We start from the raw sequence: 25,251 nt of genomic DNA, 5'->3' as shown, positions 1-25,251 counted from the left end.
GATCTGTACTGGTGCTTCCTCATATGCCAGTGAATCTCTGAGTTTTATCTCTGCATAACTGATCACATAGGAAGGGTTTGGGACATATTTCCTCAACATGAAAACATTAAATACGTCGTTAATTCTGGATAGAGTTGGTGGTAGAGCTAGCCTATAGGCAACTGACCCCTCTCTCAAGTATCTCAAATGGGCCAATGTACCTAAGGCTCAGTTTACCCTTCTCCCCAAATCTCATTGCTCCTCTCAGTGGAGATACCTTTAGAAATCCCGATCTTCCACATCAAACTCTAACTCCCGGCGGCGAGTATCTGTGTTACTTTTCTGCCGACTCTAAGCTGCACTGATCTTGTCTTTAATAAGTCGGACTTTATCGTACACCTGCTGCACCAACTCTGGTCCCAAAATTCGCCTTTCTCCCACTTCATCCTAGTATAATAGACAACGACACCTCCTACTATATAAATCCTCGTACGGTGCCATCCCGATGCGGGCCTGTTAAAGCAGGGAACCTTATGGCCGGGGGATGCCCTTACCTGTTATTTTATTAAGATCATGATTATACTCTTGTTCAAGGATATGTAGATGCTGATTCAGTTGGATCACCTTTTGGTAGAAGTTCTACAATTGGATACCGTGTGTTTATTGGTGGCAACTTGGTGTATTGGATGAGTGGGGCACAAACTGTAGTTGCACGGTGAAGTGCAGAATAAGTTAGGGCTCATACTACCTGTGAATTTGATTTGGCTCATGAATATGTTAGAAGATTTTGGGTTTCAAAGCCTATGTAGTTGATATCTAATAATCAAGTTGCTTTTCACATCCCTTCAAATCCAGTTTTTCATACAGGACAAAGTACATTGAACTTGATTGTCACTTTGTTTATGAAAATCTTTTCCACAAGCTCATTAAAACCACCCACGTAAAGTCCAATTATCAACTAGCTGATTTTTTTACCAAGTGGGGGATCTTATAGGTTACCGAGGTTTTAATGGGGATATTGTTGTCCTGTTATGTATATAGGGTCTATATGGTAAATAGTATGGGAAGCCTAATCATTTTCTAGGTTCTCTAATTGCCAAGAACAGTTCTTTTATCTTTCTTTTGAATCTTTCTTGCTTCTAAAAAGTCTTGAATGCTTTAAACCTGACTTTTACTTTTAAAGAGAGAAGTTGACCGATTAGAGAAATGCCAGCTAAACCTGGAAAGCCAACCATTTAGCTTAGGGCACGGCTAATATTAGTTATTCACTTCCATGCTAAACATTCCCATTGTCACAGTTACCATGGTGATAAGGAATTACACTATAGGCTCAATATGCTCTATTGTGTACAATCAACCTCTCATAACATACATTCAACAGCATAAAAACTTATCCATTTGTACTCTCTTTTTGAAAAAATCGTTTTGCATTGTCTTGTTAAAGATCTTTTCACCTTCTTTAAGCCCTTTATAATGAATAATATGACTCAAGATTTACTTACCAAAGATCTTTATGATTTTGATGCGTGCTGAAAGAACCCATAGTACATTGTGACATTGCTTTTTCGAAGTTCCACTTGGAATAAGCACAGAATTTGTTACAAGGCAAGATTTATTTTTTCTTTTCTTTTTTTAAGCCAAGGAACTGATTTGCTAATTTTTGTACCTGAAATTGACAAAAACTTTCTCTATACGTGGTAAAAACTAACATTGTGTTTGGAAGCATGAATTTCAGTCCTTAAATTTGGATTTGAGGGATTTGAATAAATTTCAATACGAATATTACATCTTATTCAAATCCAATACAAATCCAAATCCAAAGCCTATAGTGTAAGGGTTTTTTGGTAAAACCTGCTGGATTTATAATGTTCAGTTGTTGCTATAATGCTTTAATATCCAAAATTGACTTTTTTGAATTGAATCATTCATTACAAATAAAATTTTAGTCAAAATTAAAATAAAACTATCATGTGAATTTAAAATATAATCAAATAAAATTTTCAATAAAATTTCTAAAAGTTTGAAAAAAATTAATTTATTAGGAAAAAAACATTTTTTAACATCATGAACTCAATTAGGTTCTAGTGTTTTGCTTTGTTTTAGTTTTGAAAATATATACATACATATATATATATATATATATATATATATATATAACTAACAACCTATCAGTTTTCAATTTTTTGGTGTTTGTTTCCATCTTTGGTTTTCATTTTTCTTTTCAGTTTTCATTTCCATAATTTTGACAGTGATATCAAACACCCTCTATACTATTTAATAATCTAGGAAAGTTGTACTCAGTAGACTGAATTAGCGTCCTATACCCTTCTATATTGAATTTTTGCAGCTACGATTTGACCCTTTACTGGAATTTCTTCTTTTGTTCAGACGGATGAATGTGGCGATCTGGCAGATTTCAACTCTTCCCCCCTCGACCTGTCATTGATAAATTTCTCTTTCAAGGTAAGCATACTTTGTCTCCAAAATACAGGAAACATAATCTGATTCAGTAACACTAATGCACCATCAACTTCTTTGCTAGATCTTTTGGTTAGGAATCTAGAACTGGTAGAACCTCTCTAAATGCATCCTTTGTTTTGGCATGTTGCGTGGTGCCATGGTGAAACTAGGTGCGCGAGAGCATGAGAATCTGATACTGTTTCTTTCAGCATGAAATAGCATAATTCTTAGTCCAAACGGTTTCCATCTCAAGAAAATTTCATGACGTGATGTTGAAACGCTTTCAATAAATCATGGGATTTTACATACTTGCAAAATTTTCATGTGATAATCATACAGCACCAGCAGTCGTGATGTGTTTGTAACCTAGTCATCTGCTGCATAAGGCGTGGTACATTTGTTTTTTTTTTTTTATTATTGTTATTTTGGGGAGGGGAGGTGTCCACCCTCACAGAAAATTGTTTTTCTATTTTTTTTTTAGCTGTAAAAGGGAAAAAAATCTATTTTAACAATATATATATATATATACTGCCAGAGTATAAAACAATTCAAATGGAGCTAGAAATGAAACAACTGCGTGGTAGCAGAATCTTATTGCCACCTCATTGCCCTTCGTACTGGCATTGCTGTGGCCATCACAATCCTCAAGACTCTCTTCATTGCTTGCTGCAAGCCTATATTACACCCACAATTTGTGGGTCTCAGTTTTCCATTTCATTTGCTAGAAACATCTTTGAATGTATGAAATTTATGTTGGGTTGGGTTTGGATTTGTATGGATTTATATCAAATATAGTAAGAAATTATTTTGAGTGTTTTTTAAAAAATTTTAAAAAAAAATACAATTTTATGTCTGAAAACTCGAATTCCCAAATACAACCTTAATATATAAAATGTCGAAAGTTGCAATAGCAAGCTTGAGAAGCACATTTGTAAAAACAAAATGGCTTTGATTGGAACTTGCTTCAGTTGCTCAAGCACAGCTCTCTTTTGCAGAATTTGTCACAGTTGGCATCCATTAATTACGACATGCTCCTACAAACTGGAAAGGATCCATCGAAGTGCTCTTCACCATCCAAAGATCAAGTTATAGTTCATCGTGTCTAATAATGCCAAAGATGGCAAGTTGTATTTATAATTTTCAGCAGAAATGAAAAATAAGCACTGTTCATAATGCTTATCTGCAATTGCAATAGCACAGGGGAGGGAGATGGCCAAATGAATAAGTTATTTTGTTGCTAGTTGCCACCTCATAATCCACTTCAAACGAAGCTTGGCTTCCAGATTTTTCTGGAGCTTTTCGCCTCAAGAGAGGGTAGGGAGCTGGTGTTTTGAATTGTTGGGAGCTTATGCCAGTGCATAATTATGTTGGAAAATTTGGAGAAATGGTATCCTGCGTTATGAATGCCTATTTAGCATGTGTACTTATTCTTCTGGCTTTAAATGGCTTGGGAATTGAAATTATTTATCGAGGTTTTGAATTTCGAATTGTATTGATTTTAAATAAGATGTAATATTAAATTAAATTATATTAAAATTTAAATTTAAAATTTAAGCTCTCAAGCATACTTGATTGTCCAAATTCTATATCAAGTCTGTTTATTACAGCACTAGTCCTCTCTGGCAAGTAAAAATATGTATTATTAACTTCAGAGGAAAATTCAAGTGCGCTAGTCCTCTCCAATAAATAAAAATATGCTTTATTAACTTGATGAGGAAAATATGGAGTATGCGGTAGGCAATTGTTGGATAGTGCGACTGGTTTCTTAGGGTTCCAGAAGGTTAATCAAATTTAAGATTCCATATAACTCGTCAAAATGAATGTGACATTAATGATGCTGTACCATACCTAATTCTCGCTGATCAAGCTTAAGATGTTTTAACAGATAATTCACTACATGAATTGAATTAAAAGAACAGTATTTGTTGCCAATTTGACTTTCAGAGGTGGGTAGTTCACTTGTATTGATTTAACTCTCCAACTCACATTGATTAACTCTTCAACTCTCTCTCTCTCTTAACATGTTTTGACGACTGCAAAATATACCGGAGAAGCATTCTCCACTGTTTAACATCAAGAAGCCGAAGCTGGGTGCGGTGTCAGTTACCCTTTAAGATGTACCATGAAGCATTTGACAATTCTATTAAAAAACAAAATTCAGAAAGAATCAGGGCTTCATCCTTGGAGAGCACTTGACATGGCTAGACAGGAATTGCCAGGCCCTTCTTGGCCATGCCATCGAGGACATCATTGAGAGCTTGGCACAGACCAACAATCTGCAAAAGTATTAAGATGGATTAAAATAGTTCGGGAAAAGAAGGAAAATAACACAACTATATAGGTAGTTTTGGAGTTGAATTAATCATTCCGTGCGTCGAGTGATATCTCTGAGGTTTGCTTGAATATGTAATGCATCAAACTATGCGAAGTGTCATACCTGTTGATCCCATTGTTGCAGCTCTTCAGTATCATCCTCAAAATGTATAACAGCTTCCACCTGATATGTAAAAAGCTCACATAAATATGCAAATAGCAACAATTTAAAAGTTACTTATTTATCACACAAAAACTTAGCTGACCAAAGTAAATAATATGAAAAACGAGTCTAAACATTTTATCCTCTAATCAATATTTAATTTTTGCAAAAACACCTTCCACACGATATACATCTTCCACAACGCATGAAGTGACAAATAGAGTATATAGTCGTATTTTTTGCCATATGCTACAAGATTAACAAAATGTGACAAAATGTGTCTCTGCTCCCAGCTCAACAAAAAAGTAATATAGCATCAACAATATTTTTTTTTTATCGTAAAATAAGTATATCAATAGAGAAAGAACAAAAATACAGGAGAATAAGAATCCTCCAAAAAAGAAAAAAAAAAAAAAAAGAAACAGGAAAACTAAAGTAGAAAAACAAAACTAACGAAACAGACATCTTCAAGACATGATATCCCTCTAGTATTTCCATCTAAAGGGGAAATTCAATATAGGGGAACTACATCCACCGACCAATTGTAGACAGCGATAAAAAAGATTCCAAATTTCTTAGTCCACCATGAATTGGTAGACATCCTTCTTACTGGAAAAGGGGTGAAATTTTAAAAAGCTAAGTCATTCATACATATTGTTACCTGATCAATAGATCCCCTCATTCTGTCCTCATAAATCATTCTTGACGCTATCTTCTCAGCCTGCAAAAAACCATCAGCCCGAGGTTTCAAAGCCGATTGATAACATATACACACATTAATGTAAAAAGAAATCAACAAAATATACACTAATCAGATACAAGGACTCCCTAAACATAGAATGAACATTTCATTCTTCCAACAAGAGATAGTGATGTGTTGAGAGTTATCAAGGAGCTTCCCCCAACCACACCCACAGGAATGGCTTTGGGTACCACTTCAAGATTTGGAAGGGGAATAGAGAATTGCATATTGGGTTTGCGCTAGGATCCATTCTCATATGCTTGCCAAGCTTCTTATTCTGTAGCCTGTGTAGCTGTGGGAAAGCTTCTATCATAAAGAGACAGTTAGGGCCTGTTTGGATCAAGGATTTTTGTGCAAAAACGGAAAGGAAAATGAGAAGGAAACTCATTTTCCATTGTATTTTTCTCTTTATATCAAATAGTACTAAAAATGAAAGTTTGTTCTAATATGATTAAAAATTTGGGAAAATTAAACGTGAATGGTAAATTTTTGTTCACTGATTTTACATATTTTTTGTTTTCTTTTTCATTTACCTCGATAACCAAACATGAGAAATTGGATTCCTTTATGTTTTCCTTACATTTTCCAAGTTCCAAACAGGCCTTAAAGAAAATATGTGGGGAAAGGCAACAAAGTGATGAAGAGCTTTGGAGGCACTAGGGCACAACCAGCCATCACCTCAACTATATCTAATCGCCACATTTTTAACATTGCATTTGGTTTGCCAAATTAAATCAGGGGTATAACAGTTGTTGCATAAGGAAATAATAGCTAACATTAAAAAATAAAAAAATAATAATAATAAAAAGAAAGGTAGTCTCATTCTAAGGTAGACAACCATGCAATAGTTGGTATTAATCCATCAAACATGGATAGCTAGAAACTTTTCATAGCGAGAGATGCAAATAGTGATCCCTTACCTATTCCATATTTGTCTTAGAATGAAATTCCATATTTGTCGCAGAATGGCACTGCTTTTTTATAGTTTTGTATCCCTATGCAGTAGCACCGTATTCAATTATGCAAACCAAATGCAAATTTATTGTCATGCCTACAGTAATCAAGGTCATAGATGCTAGTACCCCTAGGTTTTTCTATTTTATTATTCTCATAATAAAAATAACTATGATATTTTGTGCAGCTCATATGTAACTATCAATTCCCTCAATTGTAGCCAATCACCACTCTCGATTGCCAGGGCAGCAGTAACCACCATTCCAAACACTAGTCTCCCTTGTTGGAAATGCTAGTCTCTTCCTCTTCTTCTCCTTGTGTTTTCTATTTTATTGTTCTCATTATCAAAAACACTGGGCTTGTGTGCATTCGTGCTTCTTTAATTGTATGCACATTAAAAACCAGGCATTTTGGTCAATAATTTCCCATGAAGCTTAATTAAATTCTCAACATTTCAACACCCCCACCCCCCCCAAAAAAAAAAAAAAAAAAGTCCTAACCCAGCTCAAGTTTGGGATAGTTATGGGAAGGGCACTCCTTTCATGACAGGATAAGGTCCTATGAACCATATTCCAAACCAATCCCGTTTCCTATTACAGGATATAAACACTATGCAAAAACTGTACAACCAGCAAAACATTGAGATGTAAATACCCCAAATTTCGAGTAAAATATATTTCCACACATATTGTTCCAAAAATGAAGTACAATTCTGAATGTGATGCCCAAATTATCCCTCTAAGACTCCAGACTAAGCCAAGAAATATGCCAACCCTCAATTGAGATCACCAAATTCATCTTAATTGGATAAAACATCACTCTAATTCTTAACATACCAAGTTACAACTATTTTTGAATATTATTATATTCATCTAAACATTTTTCTTAATCCCTCAACCTCATTCTTCCAGTCTTGCTTTAAGATTTTTCCAAGTCTGGCAACCAAACAACCATACCCAGGTAAGTTTTAAAATGCTTCTTGCCAGAAAACCCCAGTACTCCTGTTTCCATGTCATACACCTTGACAATCAATATCTTTTCTTCATTAGTACAGTAAAGTCCTTGCCCATCAGTTAGCTTCCACCACCTTACCCCCACCACTAAAGCCACCAATGATTCTCAAAAGCAGTGTGAACCACAACCCCAGAAATGCCATGAAAAAAAAAGCAAGCAGATATAATTAACAAAAAAGTCAGTGGTCTTTCACATAACACAATAGATACCATTTAACCAAAAGAAACCAACACACTCACAAAAAATTATCTTAAAAAAAAAGGTATTCCAATGGAACATAATAATTTCAGGAAAATAGCAACCGTAACCATTAATCTAGCATAATTTTTGTTCAGTTCACATACTAGAAGCAGTCTGGGCAAAAGAGCATTCCCATTTGAATATAACTTATGTTTTTACCACTTTTACATAAACCTAGGTAAATTAATTCTATTTCTTGTCATGCCATGGTATCAAGGTGTAGCAATTTTGCGTTGGCCCATAGGAGTTCCTTGAGGTGGTAAACCTACTACTGCTGCTCTGTGGGATTCAGTACTTGAGAAACTGTCTAGGAAGTCAGATGGGTGAAAAAGGGCCTTTCTTCACATTTAGAGGTTGGATTACACTGATCCACGTTTGTTTCTCTTCAAGCCTGTTGTATCATTCGTACTTATTTGGGACTTTATTGTAAAGGCTTCCATGTTACAGAAATAAAGGAGCGAAATTTTTGTGGTCAGGGATGGTAGAGAATAGAAGGTATCATCCCGTGAGTTGGGAGGTAGTTAGCAAGCAGGAACAAGTAAATTGTTGTTCAAGAGTGAGGAAAAATGGATATGGTGATTCTCTTGGAATCTAATTCCTTTTGTAGAAGGTCATTTGTAGTAAGTATGGCTTTAACAGAATGGCTGGGATGCTAGAGCAGAAGGAGATGTTGCCAGTCCCTGGAAATTTGTTTCTCAAGCTCCTTTCTTTTCGCCTCCCCTCCCCAAAAAATGTGAGGTACAAAAGTGGTCAAAGGGGGAGAGTTCTTTTTTTGGAGTCATCACTGGATGAGGATGCTCTTGGTTAGAGCTTTTTTTGTCTCTTCTGATTGTCCAGCCTCCAATTTTTTAGATTGCTTAGTCTCCATGATGATGCTCCTAGTTCTATTTTTTCTTCTTCCTCATAGGAGCATGACTTCAAGGAATTTCAATCTTATTTAGGAATCTAAATGATAAAGAGACGAATTATTCAACTATTTTATTGAATGATTTGTTTCTTTGTTCCTTGAGGGGAATGGAAGGAGTTGGGTTTTTGAAATATTCTTTCTTCATGCTTCTGACCCATGTTTCCTAGTACTACTTTTTTTCTACATTTTTTTCTTTGGAAGGCTTAAATCACATATAAAACTAAGGCTTACATTGGACTGAATACTTAACAGAATCAATACTAATGATTTGTTCTAGAGAAGAATGCCAAAAACAAACTTCCACCAGATGTATAACAGAATCAATACTAATAATTTGTTCTAGAGAAGAACGCCAAAAACAAACTTCCACCAGATGTATAACAGAATCAATACTAATGATTTGTTCTAGAGAAGAACGCCAAAAACAAACTTCCACCAGATGTGATTGAGCTCTATTTTGGGAGATGGGAGACTTCCTCCCATTTTTTCCTTTTTTTGGGCTTGGGTTTTATACTTCGGGTATTTGGAATAGCTTGTTTGGTATTTTTGGGGGGCAGTTGGTCTCTAGGAGAGTTTGTGATGCAAGAGCAGCAGCAAGGGTGAACAGAACAGCAGTATAGATACTGCTCAAGGGGAATTAGAGAAAGAAATTGAGGGAGGAGTGGAGGAAGAAGAACAAGAAGGAAGAAGGAAGAAAAAAGAGGGGAAGAAAACCCAAATTCATCAAAAACTAACTCTTACATGAGTTTCAGACCCTATCCATAAGAAAGCCTAGATTACAAGAAACTACACATAAATGACAAATCCCTAAACATACATAAATTACAAATGAACACTTTAAAAGACACATTTATTACAAACCCACCCCTGAATACACATAGCCTACTACAAAGAAAGTAAACACATTTGGATTTAAGACCCAACAATCCCTTGACCTATCCTTTGGAATTGGTCTCCCAATTGGGTCAAATTGATCCATCCAATAATTCAATTCCCAGCCTATGTCAGTTCTTCCTTGCTGAGAACAAATTCGGCCTCAAAGTGCAAGGGTATCAAAAGCAACAAAAGAAACTGTAACTATGTAAAACCAAAAGCCCTGGGGAGACCATAGAACTTGTCACTGTGGCAGCCAAAATGAAACAAGCAAACAGGAACGTCTGCAAGAACTACTCCAATGTTCTTCCATATCATCATCATGGTCTTAAAAATTCATTACATCAGTCACAATATCATTGCCTTCGTTAATATCCTCAATACAAGTATCTTCCTGTGACTGCAAAACTTTAAAATCAATGTTGGATATAATGTTTGGTGACATGACAAACATCGATTGCTGTTTGTGCTTGATGCATTAATGACTCACAATAATCAAGTCATTCTTGTTCTTCTTGAAGCATTACTTCCTTCATATGCATAGGTTTGACTCCAGTTGTGATATTGAAAACTGGAGAAGAGAAGGAAGAATTCCATACTTGGCACACAAGGATGTTAAATCAATCAAACAAACTGTAACAGCAAAAATTGCAGCCATCAAATCCTAAATTCGTACAAGAGGAAACTCACTGGGAAATCCAAGAATTCCAAAAGTAATTTTTTTTTTTTTTTTTAATGAGCTGAATCTGAGTCAGGCATGTTGATTCAGGGGCTGTTTCTAGTCTGGAGCAATAAGCTGACATGGCTAATATGCTGACATGTTGGAGATGTGGTTCATGACATGGCCAGAATTGGTGGCTTACTGGTCAGCTGATGTCATATAGATTTAATGAGGTTTGTAGGGGCACGCAGGAAGGCAGGCCTGGCTGATTAATGTCCGAGTTTTTTTTTTTGGTGGGATATTGGGCTTGTAAATAAAGTAAAGAAAAGGACTTGGGCGTAGTTAGTATTACGAGAATTGTGGCTGGATCGTCAAAAGAAAGAGGATGAATGGTTTTTGTTGAATTGAAGGGGCTGAAATCTGGGACTTGTAATTGAATTCATGAATGGTGTGGGAGATGGCAGGCTGACAAAGAGAGAGTGATGGATGGAGAAGATTATTGATGGAATGGAAGTATACAGGAGATTAACAGAAAGGGAAAAAAGAGGAAGAAAAGATTGAAGGCGAAGAAAAGTGGATCAGAAGTAGAAGAAAGATCAAATCTGGGTTCTCATACCAAATGATGCAGAAACAGCAGCAGCATGGGCAATGAACAGAACAGCGGTATCTGTCAGTGTTTTAAAAGAGGAAGATGCAAGTCGAGGCATTTTAACCCTTAAAAGGCGAGACGTAAGCATTTTAAGAATTTTATTTTAGATAAAAATATGTACATAAATTACACATTTTTAAAAATAAATAAAATTACAAATAAAATGTTTAAAAAATCAAATAGTGTTTGTAAACTACTTGCTGGCTATTCTAAAAACGCTAACTTGAATTCATTTAGTAAATCATACCAAGAGATAGCTGTAACATACAAAGCTCAAAGTATTTTTCGAGATCGAAGATGCAACTCAATTATCTTAAAAAAGTACAGGTTCAAGAGTAATAGAATTCAACTCATATTACAACATTACTTTCATATAAACATTTAGTTTAAATTTTCTCGCCAAATATGACTTGAAGTTCACAGACTCGAAAAGTGTAAGACTTAACCAAAAAGGCACAAAGGCATGCCTTTCAACTGAAAATGCATAAGCCCCAATGTGTAATGCATTGGCCTTTTTTAGAATTGGTATTCTAGATTGAGCTCAAGGCATTTTAGGCATGCCTCGTCTTGAGGCAAGCCTCAATTGAGCCTTTTAAAACATCGGGTGTGTGCTGCCCCGGGGGAAAAGGGAGAGTGAGCATGCAGGTGGGAGGAGATACACTTGGGGGAAGAACACATGTTCGCTTCTCAATTCAATTCATGATAACTCTCATATGGCTTTCATAACTTGTTTATAATAAAGCCTAAATTACAAGAAATTACACATAAACCCCTAAGGATACATGAAATTAAAAATGAACTTTCAAAAAGATCAATAACAAACTAATTCTTGAATATACATAGCCTACGACAAATACACTACACATTATCCCTTGATACTATTCTTTGAAATTCGTCTCCAAATTGGGTCAATTGATCCATCCAACAACCCAATTCCCATCCTACATCAATCTGTATCTAGAAATCCAAAGGCTCAGGGCAGGGCAAGGAAAAAGCCCATTGGAACGGTGCTGTTTCTGCAACATTTTGGTACATTTGATTGGACACACCCGTAGATTCTTCAATGAACTTAAAACTCCAGCAAGCTGTTTGGAGTTGGGTACTCATGCATCATTTTGGTGCTCTACCTGTTCTTGTGGAGGAGTATCTTTGAGTTATATATTTTATTGGAGACCTTTGCCTCATTAGTCTTTTGTATTGTTTTATTTTTTACCTTCTGTTTTACTTTTGACCTTTTGTCTTTGTATTTTCACTCTTTCTTCTCTTAATAAGTATTCACCTTTGCCATTTATCAAGGCAAGAAAAAAGAGTTTACAATCCTTATTTTTTCTGTCAATATTTTTGCAAAAAAGCACTTCAAAAATTTAATAAAGTTTTTAAAAAATGGACAAATGGGTATTCTGACATCTACTATCACAGGACGCCCTTCTTTTTCATTGGCTTGATTCTATCTCTCCCTTCTTTTTCATTGGCTTGATTCTATATCCTAAAATATCTCTATGATTATGCTTTAAAATTGGAATGCGGGGCAGTCAAGCATCCATAACAAATAAAATAGATTTTTGGTGGGTATTCCTTAATTCTGAAATGATGCAACCATACAGTATTGTACGTTGGCAAGGCTGTGATCTAAGACCGAACCGACCAGAGGTTTTACAGAAACAATAGAGTTCAAAACTGATTTTGCACTAAGAGCTTTTTATACTTAATATAAAAAATAAAAAATAAAAATTTTAAATATATATATATATATCATGAGCTTAACATCGGACATGCTAATGTAACCTTAAGCATCGAGACAAACTCATAATAATGTCCTAAAAATTGCTTGCAAGAACTTTAAAAAAATAAAAAATAAATAAACTAGAAAATAGTATAATTAAACAAACCACTTCATTTTTTTCGTGGGGTGGGGGGAGTTGGACTTTGATGCATAAGAACATTTTAACTCAAAAACAGCAGAAGAAAATATACGTCATACCTTGTGAGGAGGAATGCCCAGCAATGTGCCCAACTCATCAAAGCTATGCCACGGAAAAAAGTTGAAGGCAAAACAATTCATATCAGTTGAGTGATCACACCACACCAAAATGATTAATAAGAAAATAAGGCAACAGCATCAAATCACCAACCTTATATTTGTGTAAAGTTTGCTTGCACTCAGAAGATTATGCTCGATCATCGCACGATCCAGCACAGTAAAATTGTCTGGCAAAAGTGCTTTCTGTTACACAGAAAAAGGGCAAAAAATTCTAGGTCTCCAAAAAAGGAAAAGGTGGTTAATGTGAAATATGAAAACAGAAAATGTGGTTAATGTGAAACATGAAAACAGAGCACAAGGTTGTTTATAACCTGGTGTGCTTTTAGTTCTTCAGCAAATGCATCAATTTCTGGTTTTCTCAAAATTCTCTCCAAATACACCTGGTAAATACAAATTTAGGCTTATGATAAAACATGAATGAAATTTTTTTGATAAATACAGACATGAGAGAGAGAGAGAGAGAGAGAGAGAGAGAGAGAGAACCTTTTGTAATATTGGATAAATTTTTAACTTTGAGCACCTTTCATCCTGAACAAAAATTCATGTTTCAGCAAAATGCAAAATTAATTTCTCATCAACAACCCCCCCCCCCCTCCCCAAAAAAAAAGGGAAAAAAAATGCACACAGAGGAAAATTTTCCAGGCTCATCATATGTTCATCAAGAAAAAAAACATTTACTTTGTACAAAGTGGCAAGAACACGGGAACGTTGTGGACCTGCCGCAGCTAAAATTGTACATGTCACAGCAGCAGATAAAGCTTGCTCCAATGCTTCCTCATCAATCCATCTATACAAAATAATAGTGGCATCACGATAGGTAGAAAAAGTGGATGGAGCAATAGATACACCATGTGCAACATGATATGGTAGCACAGAAGGTAAGAAACAAAAGACAAAACCCCTCAAGATTTTCAAGATTTAAAATGATTCTACTGAATACTGAATCTAGCATCCATCTGATCAACAATGATTTTCAAAGGTGCCAAACTTCCTAGAACCTTAAGAAAATGAGCACAGGATCAAGAAAAATTGTATCCATTGGTACACACAAAGGTTTAATGCCAGAATTATTTTCCGCAATTCCTACAGTCGATCGAGTACATACAATATTTAAATTTTGACTCAAGAATATTTATATTTAAAAAAAAAAAAAACACTAGCCTGAAATTCAAACTAATTCCTTATGTGACATACAAATTCAAAACAAACAGACAATTGGAAGTAGGAAAACACGATGTATCATAAATCAACCACAGAAATCAAACTTCATGTCAGTGGGAAAATGGTAATTCAAAAGCCTAATGATGCCATCAACGCTACTATGGGCAAATGAAAAGAAGAGGCATCAACAGACAAGTACTATTTAACATCAGACGAAACTTTCAACAAAGCATCGACTTGTGAATCAACAAAACCTAGATTGTAGAGTTTCATCCAAATCCAATGCCAAAAACCATGTTCCCAAACTCAAAACGTTCTAACAGCAAAACACTAATAAGTTATTTTAAGACTCTAATTTTTCTTCATTTTTAACTGATGGTAGAGCACACATACATCAATCATTTGCATCAATATTTCACTTACTTCAATAAAACCATGAAATAGAGAAACCAATTAAAAAGATAACTGAAACTCATAGATATCCACTCAACCAGGTATGTATTCCTCCCTCGCATCAGGCACATCTCTGGGAGTGGGGCGCAGATATCCAGTGGCCATACCCATGTGGCATTGGGGCCAATAGAAGTACTTTGCACATTTTTAAGTATCCATGCCCCATGAAACATAGACGTTCACATCAAAGATGCTTTAACAAGACTACACTAGTAATGCTTCAACAAGACAACACTAGTAAAGGAAACCAACGATTCACAATACATACTCATCTCCTATTTGCCGCTTCTCAATCTGGGATATGTCATAATAACGTAATGCTGCTTCCAAGAACTTCCGCTTCAAATCCAGTATCCTTGCATAACAAACCTGTAAATAAGGGTGAAAGTAACAAAATAGCTTAACAAAATGCCAAAGCTTCTAATCTTTAACAGAATAAACCTTGCTCATTCCAACCCATGTCAACCTTATATTGTAGATTCAATACTTCATGCTGACTGTTGCTAACCAAGAAGGAAGCTTTATTGATAAAAGCTTCTGCATTAACAGCATCATCATCCTGCAAAACAAGCAAACCAACTAAATTATATCAACTGCGGTGCATGACAAAAGAACTTAGTAATGTAGTATTGATATGGATATTAAGACCATGAAAATTATGCATGACAGAAATGCATACTTCCTATCGCAAGACATCAAAATCTCAAGCTCAATATTGCCACTAAGATTTGCACAAGATTAATTGCTCCAAAAAATAATCCCAAACTATTATTCTGAGCTGCCAAGTAGATCACTAAAAATGGCCGACTAGAAATCCAAGAACCCTTTTTATCTAAAAAATAACTACATGTGCAAAGTTTGTTCCTATTAAAAAAAAAAACAAAACAAAAAACAAAATAGATCTTAAATATTAAATCCTGTAACATATAGTGAGCATGACCCTCGTTGAACTTCCACATGGCTCCACGATTATATAGTAATCTAATTGATACTCACAAAGATTTGTCCAACTATCTCTATTTCCAAATGGCATAGAAGTAGCAATAATAACCAAAAGACTACTACATTTTTCCTTAAAGCAACTACATTAACTACCTTAACGTAGTTACTTTCTTTCTAAGCTGAGTTTCATTTAAGAAACACACACACACACGTTACACAAAATGGAACTTCCCCACGTGTGAGCACACACAACAAAAGAGAACTCGATGTATCTTCCACTCTGGGATGCAAACATCATCTTGCCAGAAAACAGTGCTCAAGCCACAGTTCAAAAGTTGTGTAGATTTAAAGACGATCATATAAATAGAAGAATTGAAATTGCAAAATGATGTCACAACAAACATACCTCAAGATATAAGCGAGCAATTTGGACACATTTAGACAGCCTGAACGTATCATCAATCACTCTGATGGAGACGACAACAAAAAGAAGAATCATGCATTTTTTCCAAAGTGGTATGTGCTAAGTATACCTCATTGGAAGAGCAAAATAAATAAAGCAGCTTACTCTCAGACCTCATTGCAGAATCGAGATCAATGCCACTGAGCATCTGAGCTGCTTTAGACCATTGCTGCTCAGACTCATATAGCTCTGCAAGTTTCTCTCTAATAACTAACACCTGCATTTCAAACAAATATATTTAAACAAAATTGCCTTGTCTGAAAATATATATATATATATATTTGACATACAGGAAAAACTTGGGTAAGAACGTTATTCTAATAACACAAGCATAATCATTGTGGTCAATTGTCTGATCTTACAATACAGCAAATTTAAACACCTCCTCCTTCCCCCTGCTCAAAGAAAACAAAAAACAAAAAAAAAAAACGAAAGGAAAATAAATAAAAAGAAAACTGAAGACTAAACCAATAAGGCTGTGTGTTAGGGAGTGACAAATGGGGTAAATGGGGGAGAGAGAGACTGCTCTAATTGAATTCTCCAGGGATTTATAATGAATCTTTGATTGCTTGTGTTAACATTTGTATGGTTATTCTCTTGGATATGAATAATGTAAGTAATCCTTTTCATTATGGTGTTTTGCTGCCTTGGATTGTGATGTATCTTATTGCTTTAGCATTATTCCGTGTATATGAATGTCTTTGCTCGTGTGATATTCTATCATTTCTAGTTTCTCATGGATAGTGAGACTTATCTTGTGCTCGTGCTTGCAGGCTTAAACGTGTGACTATTGGCTAACTCGTCGGGGGAGAGCTCTTAATCAATGCCACGCAGCCCTTACTTGAGTCCTATTTTGAGGGTCCGTGACAGTTGGTATCAGAGCACAGTGTGTGCGAGCTCCATGAGTGGTAACATGAGAAACAAGCCTAGAACGATAAAGCGCATCGAGGCACTTGAGACAAAGGTGGCAAAACTTGAAACCTTGGAGACAACGTGCCTTGAACTCCAACAACTGGTAGCAAAACTGTTAAAAGAGAAAGGCGTGCAAACTAAGCTTGAGGCCGCCGAAGAAAACCCTAGAGGAAACCTCTATAGTGCATCAAAACTTGAGGAAAGAATTGTGAAACTTGAGAAATTCTATCCACATGTAAAATTCCTAGAGAAAAGGCCAATAGAGCTTGAGGCCTTCCAGAGGAACATTGAACAATTGGAAGCCTTCGAGAGTAGGCTGGAACATATTGAAGGCATATTGTCATCTCTAACATCCCTAAGGGGAGAGCCAATAGAGCTTGAGGCCTCCCTAAGGGAGTTGACATACAATTTCTATTTGTTTGCAGAAAACGTCAAAGAGTACATTAGTGCTTTGAAAGAAGATCTGAAGGAAATAGGCAATTTCCAGAATGCTATGGACCAGGTTCAGAGTGACTTACAAGAGATGACTGTGAAATTGAATGCAGTAACGTAGATGGCCCGAAGACCAATGACTGAGTCTAGTGAGGGGATTCGAATAAAGTTACTAGAACCTAAAAGTTTTGGGGGTACCCGAGATGCAAAGGAACTGGACAATTTCATCTTCGATCTAGAGCACTACTTTAAGTGTTCACGGATTGATCTAGAGGAGGACTGGGTGAATATTGCAATAGTATACCTTGTTGGGGATGCTAAACTGGGGTGGAGAACTAAATGGGAAGATATTCAACACAATAGGTGTGTCATTAATGCCTAAGAGGGATTGAAACAGGCTTTGTAGACACAATTTTACCCAGAAAATGTACAGTACATGGCACGGTGCAAGGTATATGATTTACAGCAGACGGGTTCAATAAGGAGTTATGTACAGGAATTTTAGGCCCTGATGTTGGACATCAAAGACATGACTGAATCAGATAGGCTATTCCAGTTCCTTCGGGGATTAAAGACATGGCCAAAGAATGAATTGCGAAGACAAGGGGTTAGTGACCTCTCCTTCACCCTCGCAACGGCTAAACGATTGGATGATTTTTTTTTAGACAGTTCTGGAAAGCAAAATTACCCAATGTCCGCCAACAAAAAATTGAGGCCCAATAAAGTGTACAAACCTACAAATGGGGGTAGGGACAGGGAAATGAATAGTTCTTGGAAAGATAGAAGAGCTCCTATGACTAGGAAGTGGAGGTGGGATGTATAGGGGGCGGGGAGCGTCGACTGCCAGTCTCGTGTTTCCTTTGCATGGGGCCGCACCAAGTGGCGAAGTGCCCCGAACGAAAGGGTTTGAATGCTCTAAAAGCCCTTCGAGGGAAACAGAAACCCCGAAAGTAACCCCAGGAGAGAAACGGGATATGGTGGGAGCCTTGAGGTTTTGGAGGTTTTGGGGGGCATTAGAGTGCCAAGTAGTTACCAACAAGTCTCAAGACAAGGGCTTAATGTATGTGGACTTACTTTTGAACGGAAAGAAGATCAAGGCCATGATTGATACAGGGGTCACTCATAATTTCATTACTGATACAGAAACCCAGCGATTAGAACTACAAGTAGACAAGAATGTGGGAAAATTGAAAGCAGTAAATTCATAAGCGTTAACCACTGTGGGAGTGACGCCTAAAGTAGCCTACCAAATGGGGTCGTGGTCCAGAACTGTAGACTTCACAGTGGCACCCCTCGACGATTTTGATGTGGTATTGGGGATGGATTTCCTTAAGGTTACGCGCTCAATGTCGATTCCAACTGCCTACAACACTTTCAACGAAAAGAAGTTACTTTCAGCCCTCCAATTCAAAATGGGAATGAAGAGGGGAGAACCTTCTTTCGTGGTAATACCGGTGGTTTCAGAAAATGAAGAAATAGGCGTATGGTTGAAATTAAGGAAGCGTAAAAGGAATTCAAGGAGGTAATCCCAGAACAGCTCCCTAGGATTTTACCACCCCAACGACAGATAGACCACGAAATTGAGTTTTTACTTGGGGTAAAACTGCCAGCCCATGCCCCTTACCGAATGGCGCCGCCTGAATTAGCTTAACTTAGAAGGCAATTAAATTATCTATTAGCAGCAAGATTCATTCGGCCATCAAAAACACCTTTTGAGGCCCCAATGTTATTTCAAAAGAAACAAGATGGGAGTCTGTGATTGTGCATAGATTATCGGACTCTCAATAAGGTCACTATTCACAACAAGTACCCCATTCCGTTGATTGCCGATCTTTTTGACCAATTAAGCACAGCTAAATATTTCACTAAACTAGACATGAGATCGGGATACCACCAAGTGCGCATTGTAGAAGGAGATGAACCAAAGACCACTTGTGTCACCCAGTATGGAGCATTCGAATTCCTTGTCATGCCTTTTGGGATAACAAATGCACCTGCTACCTTTTGTATTCTAATGAATCAAGTTTTTCGAGATTACCTTGATTGATTTGTGGTCGTCTACCTTGATGACATAGTTGTATTTAACTCATCCTTAGCAGAACATAAAGAACACCTTCGGCAAGTCTTTCAAAAGCTCCGGGAAAATCAATTATATGTGAAGGGGGAGAAATGTGCTATCGCTCAAAAGCGTATCAAGTTCTTAGGGCATATCATTGAAGAGGACCAGATAAGAATGGATCCGGCAAAGGTACAAACCATTCATGAATGGAGAGCACCTACATCCGTTTGAGAATTGCTATCCTTCTTGGGTCTTGTCAACTACTAAAGGAAGTTCATAGAGGGGTACTCTAAAAGAATTGTGCCATTAACAGATTTATTGAGAAAAGGGGTACCATGGGGGTGGTCAAAGGATTGCCAATCAGCATTTGTTGAGCTAAAAAAGAAGATTACAGGAGATCCTGTGCTAACCCTTCCTGATGTGACAAAGCCATTAGAAGTGCAAGCAAACGCATCAGATTTCGCGTTAAGGGGAGTTCTCTTACAAGAAGGGCATCCAATTGCTTTTGAAAGTCGAAAATTAACGAGTGCCGAACGGAACTATACCGCCCAAGAGAAGGACCTTCTAGTTGTGGTACACTATCTTCAGGTATAAAGGCACTACCTCTTGGGGTCCAAATTTATTGTAAATACAGATAATGTGGCAGTTACTCACTTCTTGTCACAACCAAGACTAACTTCAAAACAAGCTTACTGGCAAGAGAAGCTAGCTCAATTCAATTTTGATTTTTGAATACAAGATAGGGAAGACGAATCAAAAGGTTGATGCTTTAAGCAAGAAAAATGAATTGGCAGCATTGAAGTTCATAAGTCATTTATCAAATAGTATGGTGACTTTATCCCTGAAAGAACTTATCAGGGAACACTTAAGAACAAACCAGTAGGCCCAGACATTGAGGAAACTAATAAAAGAAGGGAAGACACGACAATTCTAGGTAGAAGATGGGCTAATAATGACCAAAGGAAGGCGACTTTATGTGCCCAAAGCTGGGAACTTGAGGAAAACTTTACTAAAAGAGTGTCATGACACGTTGTGGGCTAGACACCCCGGATGGCGTAAAACTCATGCTCTGATTACCCATGGGTACTATTAGCCAAATATGCAAGATGATTGTAATGAGTTATACAAAAACATGCTTGATCTGCCAACAAGACAAAGTAGAAAGAAAGAAGACCTCAGGATTGTTGGAGTCATTGCTAGTACCTACAAGGCCATGGGGGAGTGTCTCTTTAGACTTCATTTCCTCATTACCAAAAGTGGAGGATTATGACACAATTCTGGTGGTAATTGATCAATTTTCAAAATATGCAACTTTTGTACTAGTTTCGAAGCCATGCTCAGTAGAGAAGACAACTCAGCTATTCTTCAAGCATGTAGTGAAATATTGGAGTGTTCCAAAGAGCCTAATCAATGATAGAGATGTCAAATTCACTGGTGAATTTTGGGGCAAGCTCTTTCCCTTGATGGGGTCAAGCCTTAATCTTTCCACCAGCTACCACCCTCAAACAGATGGTCAAATAGAACATTTTAATGGGATGCTGGAAGAATACTTACGATATTTTGTAAACTCCAATCAGAAAAGCTGGGTTTATTTATTGGATACAACACAATTTTGTTTTAATTCTATGAAATCTTATGCTACGATATTTTGTAAACTCCAATCAGAAAAGCTGGGTTTATTGATTGGATACAACACAATTTTGTTTTAATTCTATGAAATCTTATGTGACTAACAAAAGTCTTTTTGAGATTGTGAGGTTTACAACCGACTCTCCCGCACACTCTTGATGGTCCATATAAGGGAAATTGCCCAAAAGCATGCCAATTCACAAAGAAATGGTTGCAAAATATAGAAGTCACTCAAGCTCAATTAGAAAAAGCATCAAAGCGCATGAAGAAATTGGCAGACAAAGGGCGACAGCCACAACAATTTGAAGTTGGAGATCTAATTCTTGTAAAAGTGTCACCATAAACATTTCGATTTCTCCGCAGCAAAGATAAAAGGCTTCTACGTCGCTGTGAAGGTCTAAACAAGGTGATCGAGAAGGTGGGACATGCATCTTATCGACTTGAACAACCAAAGTGGATGAAGAGCCATAGACAACCAGTCCATCCGGTGTTTCACGTCAGCAACCTAAAGCCATTCCACGTTGATGAAACAAATCCGCGTCGACAGAAGTTAAAGAGATCAACAATTTCCAAAAGGCAGACTATAAACAGAGATGTCCAAGAGATCCTTGCAGATAGAGTCGTCAACGAAGAAGGTCGTCAATAACAATAATATCTGGTTCAGTTGATGGGGTTGGGAGAAGAAGAGAATAGTTGGGAACAAGCAGAAAACCTCCAACATGCCATGCAGAAGATTCAAGATTTTAGAAACTCAAAGACAACAACACCAGCATCAGAAGATTGAAGAGTCCTTCTACAACAAATCGATGAGGACGTCGATAAAATGAGTGGGGGAGGATGTTCGGGAGTGACAATGTAATGGGGTAAATGGGGAAGTGAGAGACTGCTCTAATTGTATTCTCCAGGGATTTATAATGAATCTTTAATTGCATGTGTTAACGTTTGTATGGATATGAATAATATAAATAGTCCTTTTCATTAAGGTGTTTTGTTGCCTTAGATTGTCATGTATCTTATTGCTTTCGCATTATTTCGTGTATATGAATGTCTTTGCTTGTATGATATTCTATCGTTCCTAGTTTCTCATGGATAGTGAGACTTATCTGGTGCTCGTGCTTGCAGGGTTGAACGTGTGACTATTGGTTGACTTGTCGGGGGAGAGCTCTCAACGAGTGCCGCACAACCCTTACTTGAGTCCTATTTTGGGGGTTCGTGACATTGTGCTTGATGTTAAAAACATCAACAAAAAAATAAATGAAAAAGCTACATATTAATTCAAAACGTCCTCTCCTTTTCCCTCGTCCTTTATAGAGTCCATCAGAGACTTAACTGAAATGACTTCAACCCCAACCCCCACCACCCCATTTCCTTAAGCATGCACACACTCGAGACTACATATGTGACGTAGATTACTTCAATTATAAATTTCAGAAAGGAAATTCAATTAGTTGCTAAGCTAAGAATAACGGACACTTTTGAAAGCCTGAAGTGTCGGTGTCCGACCCGTATTGGATACAAATACCTGCAGGAGACTGCCCAACACATATCCAACACATGTCGAGAATTAATTAATTAATTTTTATTTTTGGACATGGCTAAAACACTTTCCAACACTCTGTGACAACTAGGACACCTCTAGGACATTTATTGCACCAAATTGTTGTGTTTGGTCGCCCTCTTTAATTTTGTTAATAAAACCCCATAAAACGATTGAGAAGAAGTTGAAAGATTGAGTGTCAAGAGGTTCTTTGACATTTGAGTGGTTAGAATTTGAAGCACCAGTGCCTGTGTGCCAGCCTAGTAGAGCACCGCTGGACCTCTTGACCCCTAGAACCCCCAGCCCTCTCTGAAAAAAATAAAATAAAATAGAATAAACCATCATTCATTTGCCAATCTATGCTCATTTTTTAAAAATTTTCTTGATAAGGCATGCTCATTGCCCCCATTAGCCACGTTCTTGAGTTGTGTTTTTTGCTGCTGGACCAATACTCAATATGAATGTAGTTGATGATAGTAAAATATAGTCTGTAAACATTTTATTGATAATTTTGCATAAATGGTGCTTATATGTCTTTTAAAATAAAAAATACTACAATATTTGTTATATAAAAGGAAAACATGCATGTATATATACGTTTACATTAATTAATTAGCATATCCCTAACATGTGGTATCCTCATTTTTTCAAAATTGTCATATTGCTGCTTCCTAGCTGCTAAGAGACTGCCTCGTCTTTCAGCAACGACAGACATGTTATATAATAACAACAATAATCTCAATAATTTTTTTTCCCGCCTAACATTGGAAGAATAGCATAACTCCCAGCAAAGCTACATAAGTTCGAATTTACAGATTAACAAATTAAAATAAATTTCTAAAAATATTTACATCTATAATAGAACCGTTCGAACCTGTTCTTCAAATGACACGACCCGAGGCTGAATCTGAGCGAGGGTAAAATGCGCAATCTCTTTTTGGGCGTCCGGTTCCAACCGTCCCAGTTCTTGCGCAAACGTTTGTAAGAGCTGTCGCGACACTACCAAGGGGACATCGTCCGATAACACTGCACATCCAAGAAATCATTAGAGAAACATCAGATTCCCACAACACGTGATTTTTTTAATTCGAACCCTAGATGGAAATTCCGCTCGCAGAACGAGGGGGAAGCAAACAAAAAGGCAAACAAAAAACAGTAGTTACTGTGATCGATGAACTTCTTAGCCTGAGAGATGTCATTTGAGGCGATGACAGAGGACAGAATGAGCTTGTACTGTTCGATCTTTTGCCTCTGGTCGGTGATCGCAGAGGCGCTGGCAAAGGCGCTCTCCATAGCTGCTGGTCGCGCGCGTTCTATTTGGGTTTGGGTTGAGCTTCGTACGAATACAAAGCCCTAGACTGACTGAGGGAGTGAATTGCGCGCCTACAGTCGTCTGGGACTGTGGAGTTACCGTTGTTGCCTGCACAGCCCCGGCCAAACCGACGCCAGGGAACACGGTGGTGGCCTCCTTAAAAGGTAGAATCGCTTTAGCTGTGATTGGGGAGTTGAAGATATAAATATATGTACATGTATATATAATAATTAATCATTAATTATTAATTAATTCATTTAATAATAATTAAAAAAAAGGTTAAAAAGGATAATAAGGGAGTTGAAAATATAATGAAAGAATTATTCGTAGTTTTTAAAGAAATATTAAGTCAATAATTTTGAATTTGGAGTTGAAGAAAATTTAAGGAAGAAAAAAAATATATATTAGATGAAAACCGTCTTCTTTTCTTGCTGTGTAATGATTAATAGATTTTTTAGTTTTAAATAGTTAATTTTGCTCTCAAAATTTTTGAATTTAAAACTTTCAAAAGTTAAAGCTATTTTTATTGGTTTTTCATGAACACCCTTGATTTTTTAAAATATTACATAATTACGCTTACTAAAGAAATATTTATTTATTTATTTATTTCATTTTCGGCATTTTTAGACTCATTATAATTTTTTCACTTAAACTTATTTACTTAAATATTGTAAATAAATCATAAGAACGGTGATAAAATTATTTTATTAACAAGAACATGAACGGGTTAGACTCAAATAGATACTTGATTGAACTCATTTAGTATGTATTAAGCTCATTTATAAGTTGTTTAATCAAGTCAATTTAGGCTCAATAGAATATAACGGGTTAAAAGTAGAAACTGATCAATCATGGCGTTAGGGTTTTAGAGTTCCGCAACCCTAACTTAGGGTGAGCATAATTCGAAGAAAACCGAATTAACCGATTTAACCGGCCGAAATTGGCTGATTCGGTTTGGGTAAAAAATGCTATTCGGTCGGGTCGGTTGGGATTTACAAAAATTCGGTTAATCAGTTTCGGTTCGATTAACGACAAAAAATAATTCGGTTAGCCGATTAACCGATTTATTAATCAATTAAATCTTAAGTATAAATTATGAATATAATTTTTTTTTATTATGAACATGTATATACCTTGTGGAAATTAATGTTGTCGTCGTCCAAGGGGACGACGACGTTAAGCTTGGTGCGGCTACGGAGGAAAGTGATGGTGTTCCGACAGATGGGGAAGAGGATGAGGGCCATGTTGAACTTGAGAGTCTCGGCGGTGCCCTTGGCGGTGATGACGCAGTAGCCCATGACATCGAACACCGCCCGGTGCTTGTACCAGGGCCGACCCTGCCTTTATGCAATTGA

The 25,251-nt window shown here is 36.8% G+C and overlaps 2 protein-coding genes across 8 annotated transcripts in view; one reads left to right on the top strand and one right to left on the bottom strand.

Moving 5' to 3' along the window:
• LOC131161355 (probable serine/threonine protein kinase IRE4) overlaps window positions 1-3,866 on the top strand; it is a 47,606-nt gene extending 43,740 nt beyond the window's left edge. For all 7 annotated transcript variants that reach the window (XM_058117066.1, XM_058117069.1, XM_058117071.1 and 4 more), the window contains 2 exons: window positions 2,368-2,442; window positions 3,435-3,866. In XM_058117066.1, coding sequence (XP_057973049.1) covers window positions 2,368-2,442; window positions 3,435-3,545 — 186 coding nt within the window. In that variant the 3' untranslated portion in view covers window positions 3,546-3,866. The remainder of the gene's footprint in view (window positions 1-2,367; window positions 2,443-3,434) is intronic.
• Window positions 3,867-4,360: 494 nt separating this feature from the next.
• Window positions 4,361-24,091, bottom strand: LOC131161356 (COP9 signalosome complex subunit 4). Its single transcript, XM_058117074.1, has 14 exons — window positions 23,748-24,091; window positions 23,459-23,610; window positions 16,129-16,232; window positions 15,959-16,019; window positions 15,077-15,169; window positions 14,879-14,979; window positions 13,675-13,783; window positions 13,480-13,524; window positions 13,308-13,376; window positions 13,088-13,179; window positions 12,937-12,979; window positions 5,577-5,636; window positions 4,877-4,936; window positions 4,361-4,715 (listed from the first exon to the last, which is right to left on the bottom strand). Exons 1-14 carry the CDS (start codon window positions 23,875-23,877, stop codon window positions 4,641-4,643), a joined length of 1,194 nt encoding a protein of 397 aa, XP_057973057.1. The 5' UTR covers window positions 23,878-24,091; the 3' UTR covers window positions 4,361-4,640.
• Window positions 24,092-25,251: the final 1,160 nt, after the last annotated feature.

The sequence above is a fragment of the Malania oleifera genome, chromosome 8 (assembly GCF_029873635.1).
Source record: "Malania oleifera isolate guangnan ecotype guangnan chromosome 8, ASM2987363v1, whole genome shotgun sequence".
Classification (NCBI taxonomy): domain Eukaryota; kingdom Viridiplantae; phylum Streptophyta; class Magnoliopsida; order Santalales; family Ximeniaceae; genus Malania; species Malania oleifera.
This window is presented reverse-complemented; position numbering and strand designations above follow the sequence as displayed.

Coding starts and splice junctions, on each gene's coding strand:
- LOC131161356 (XM_058117074.1), bottom strand. CDS start 23,877: ATGGAGAGCGCCTTTGCCAGCGCCTCTGCGATCACCGACCAGAGGCAA. Junction 16,020..16,128: donor GATCTCGATTCTGCAATGAG/GTCTGAGAGTAA, acceptor CGTCTCCATCAG/AGTGATTGATGATACGTTCA. Junction 14,980..15,076: donor TATTGAATCTACAATATAAG/GTTGACATGGGT, acceptor CCTTATTTACAG/GTTTGTTATGCAAGGATACT.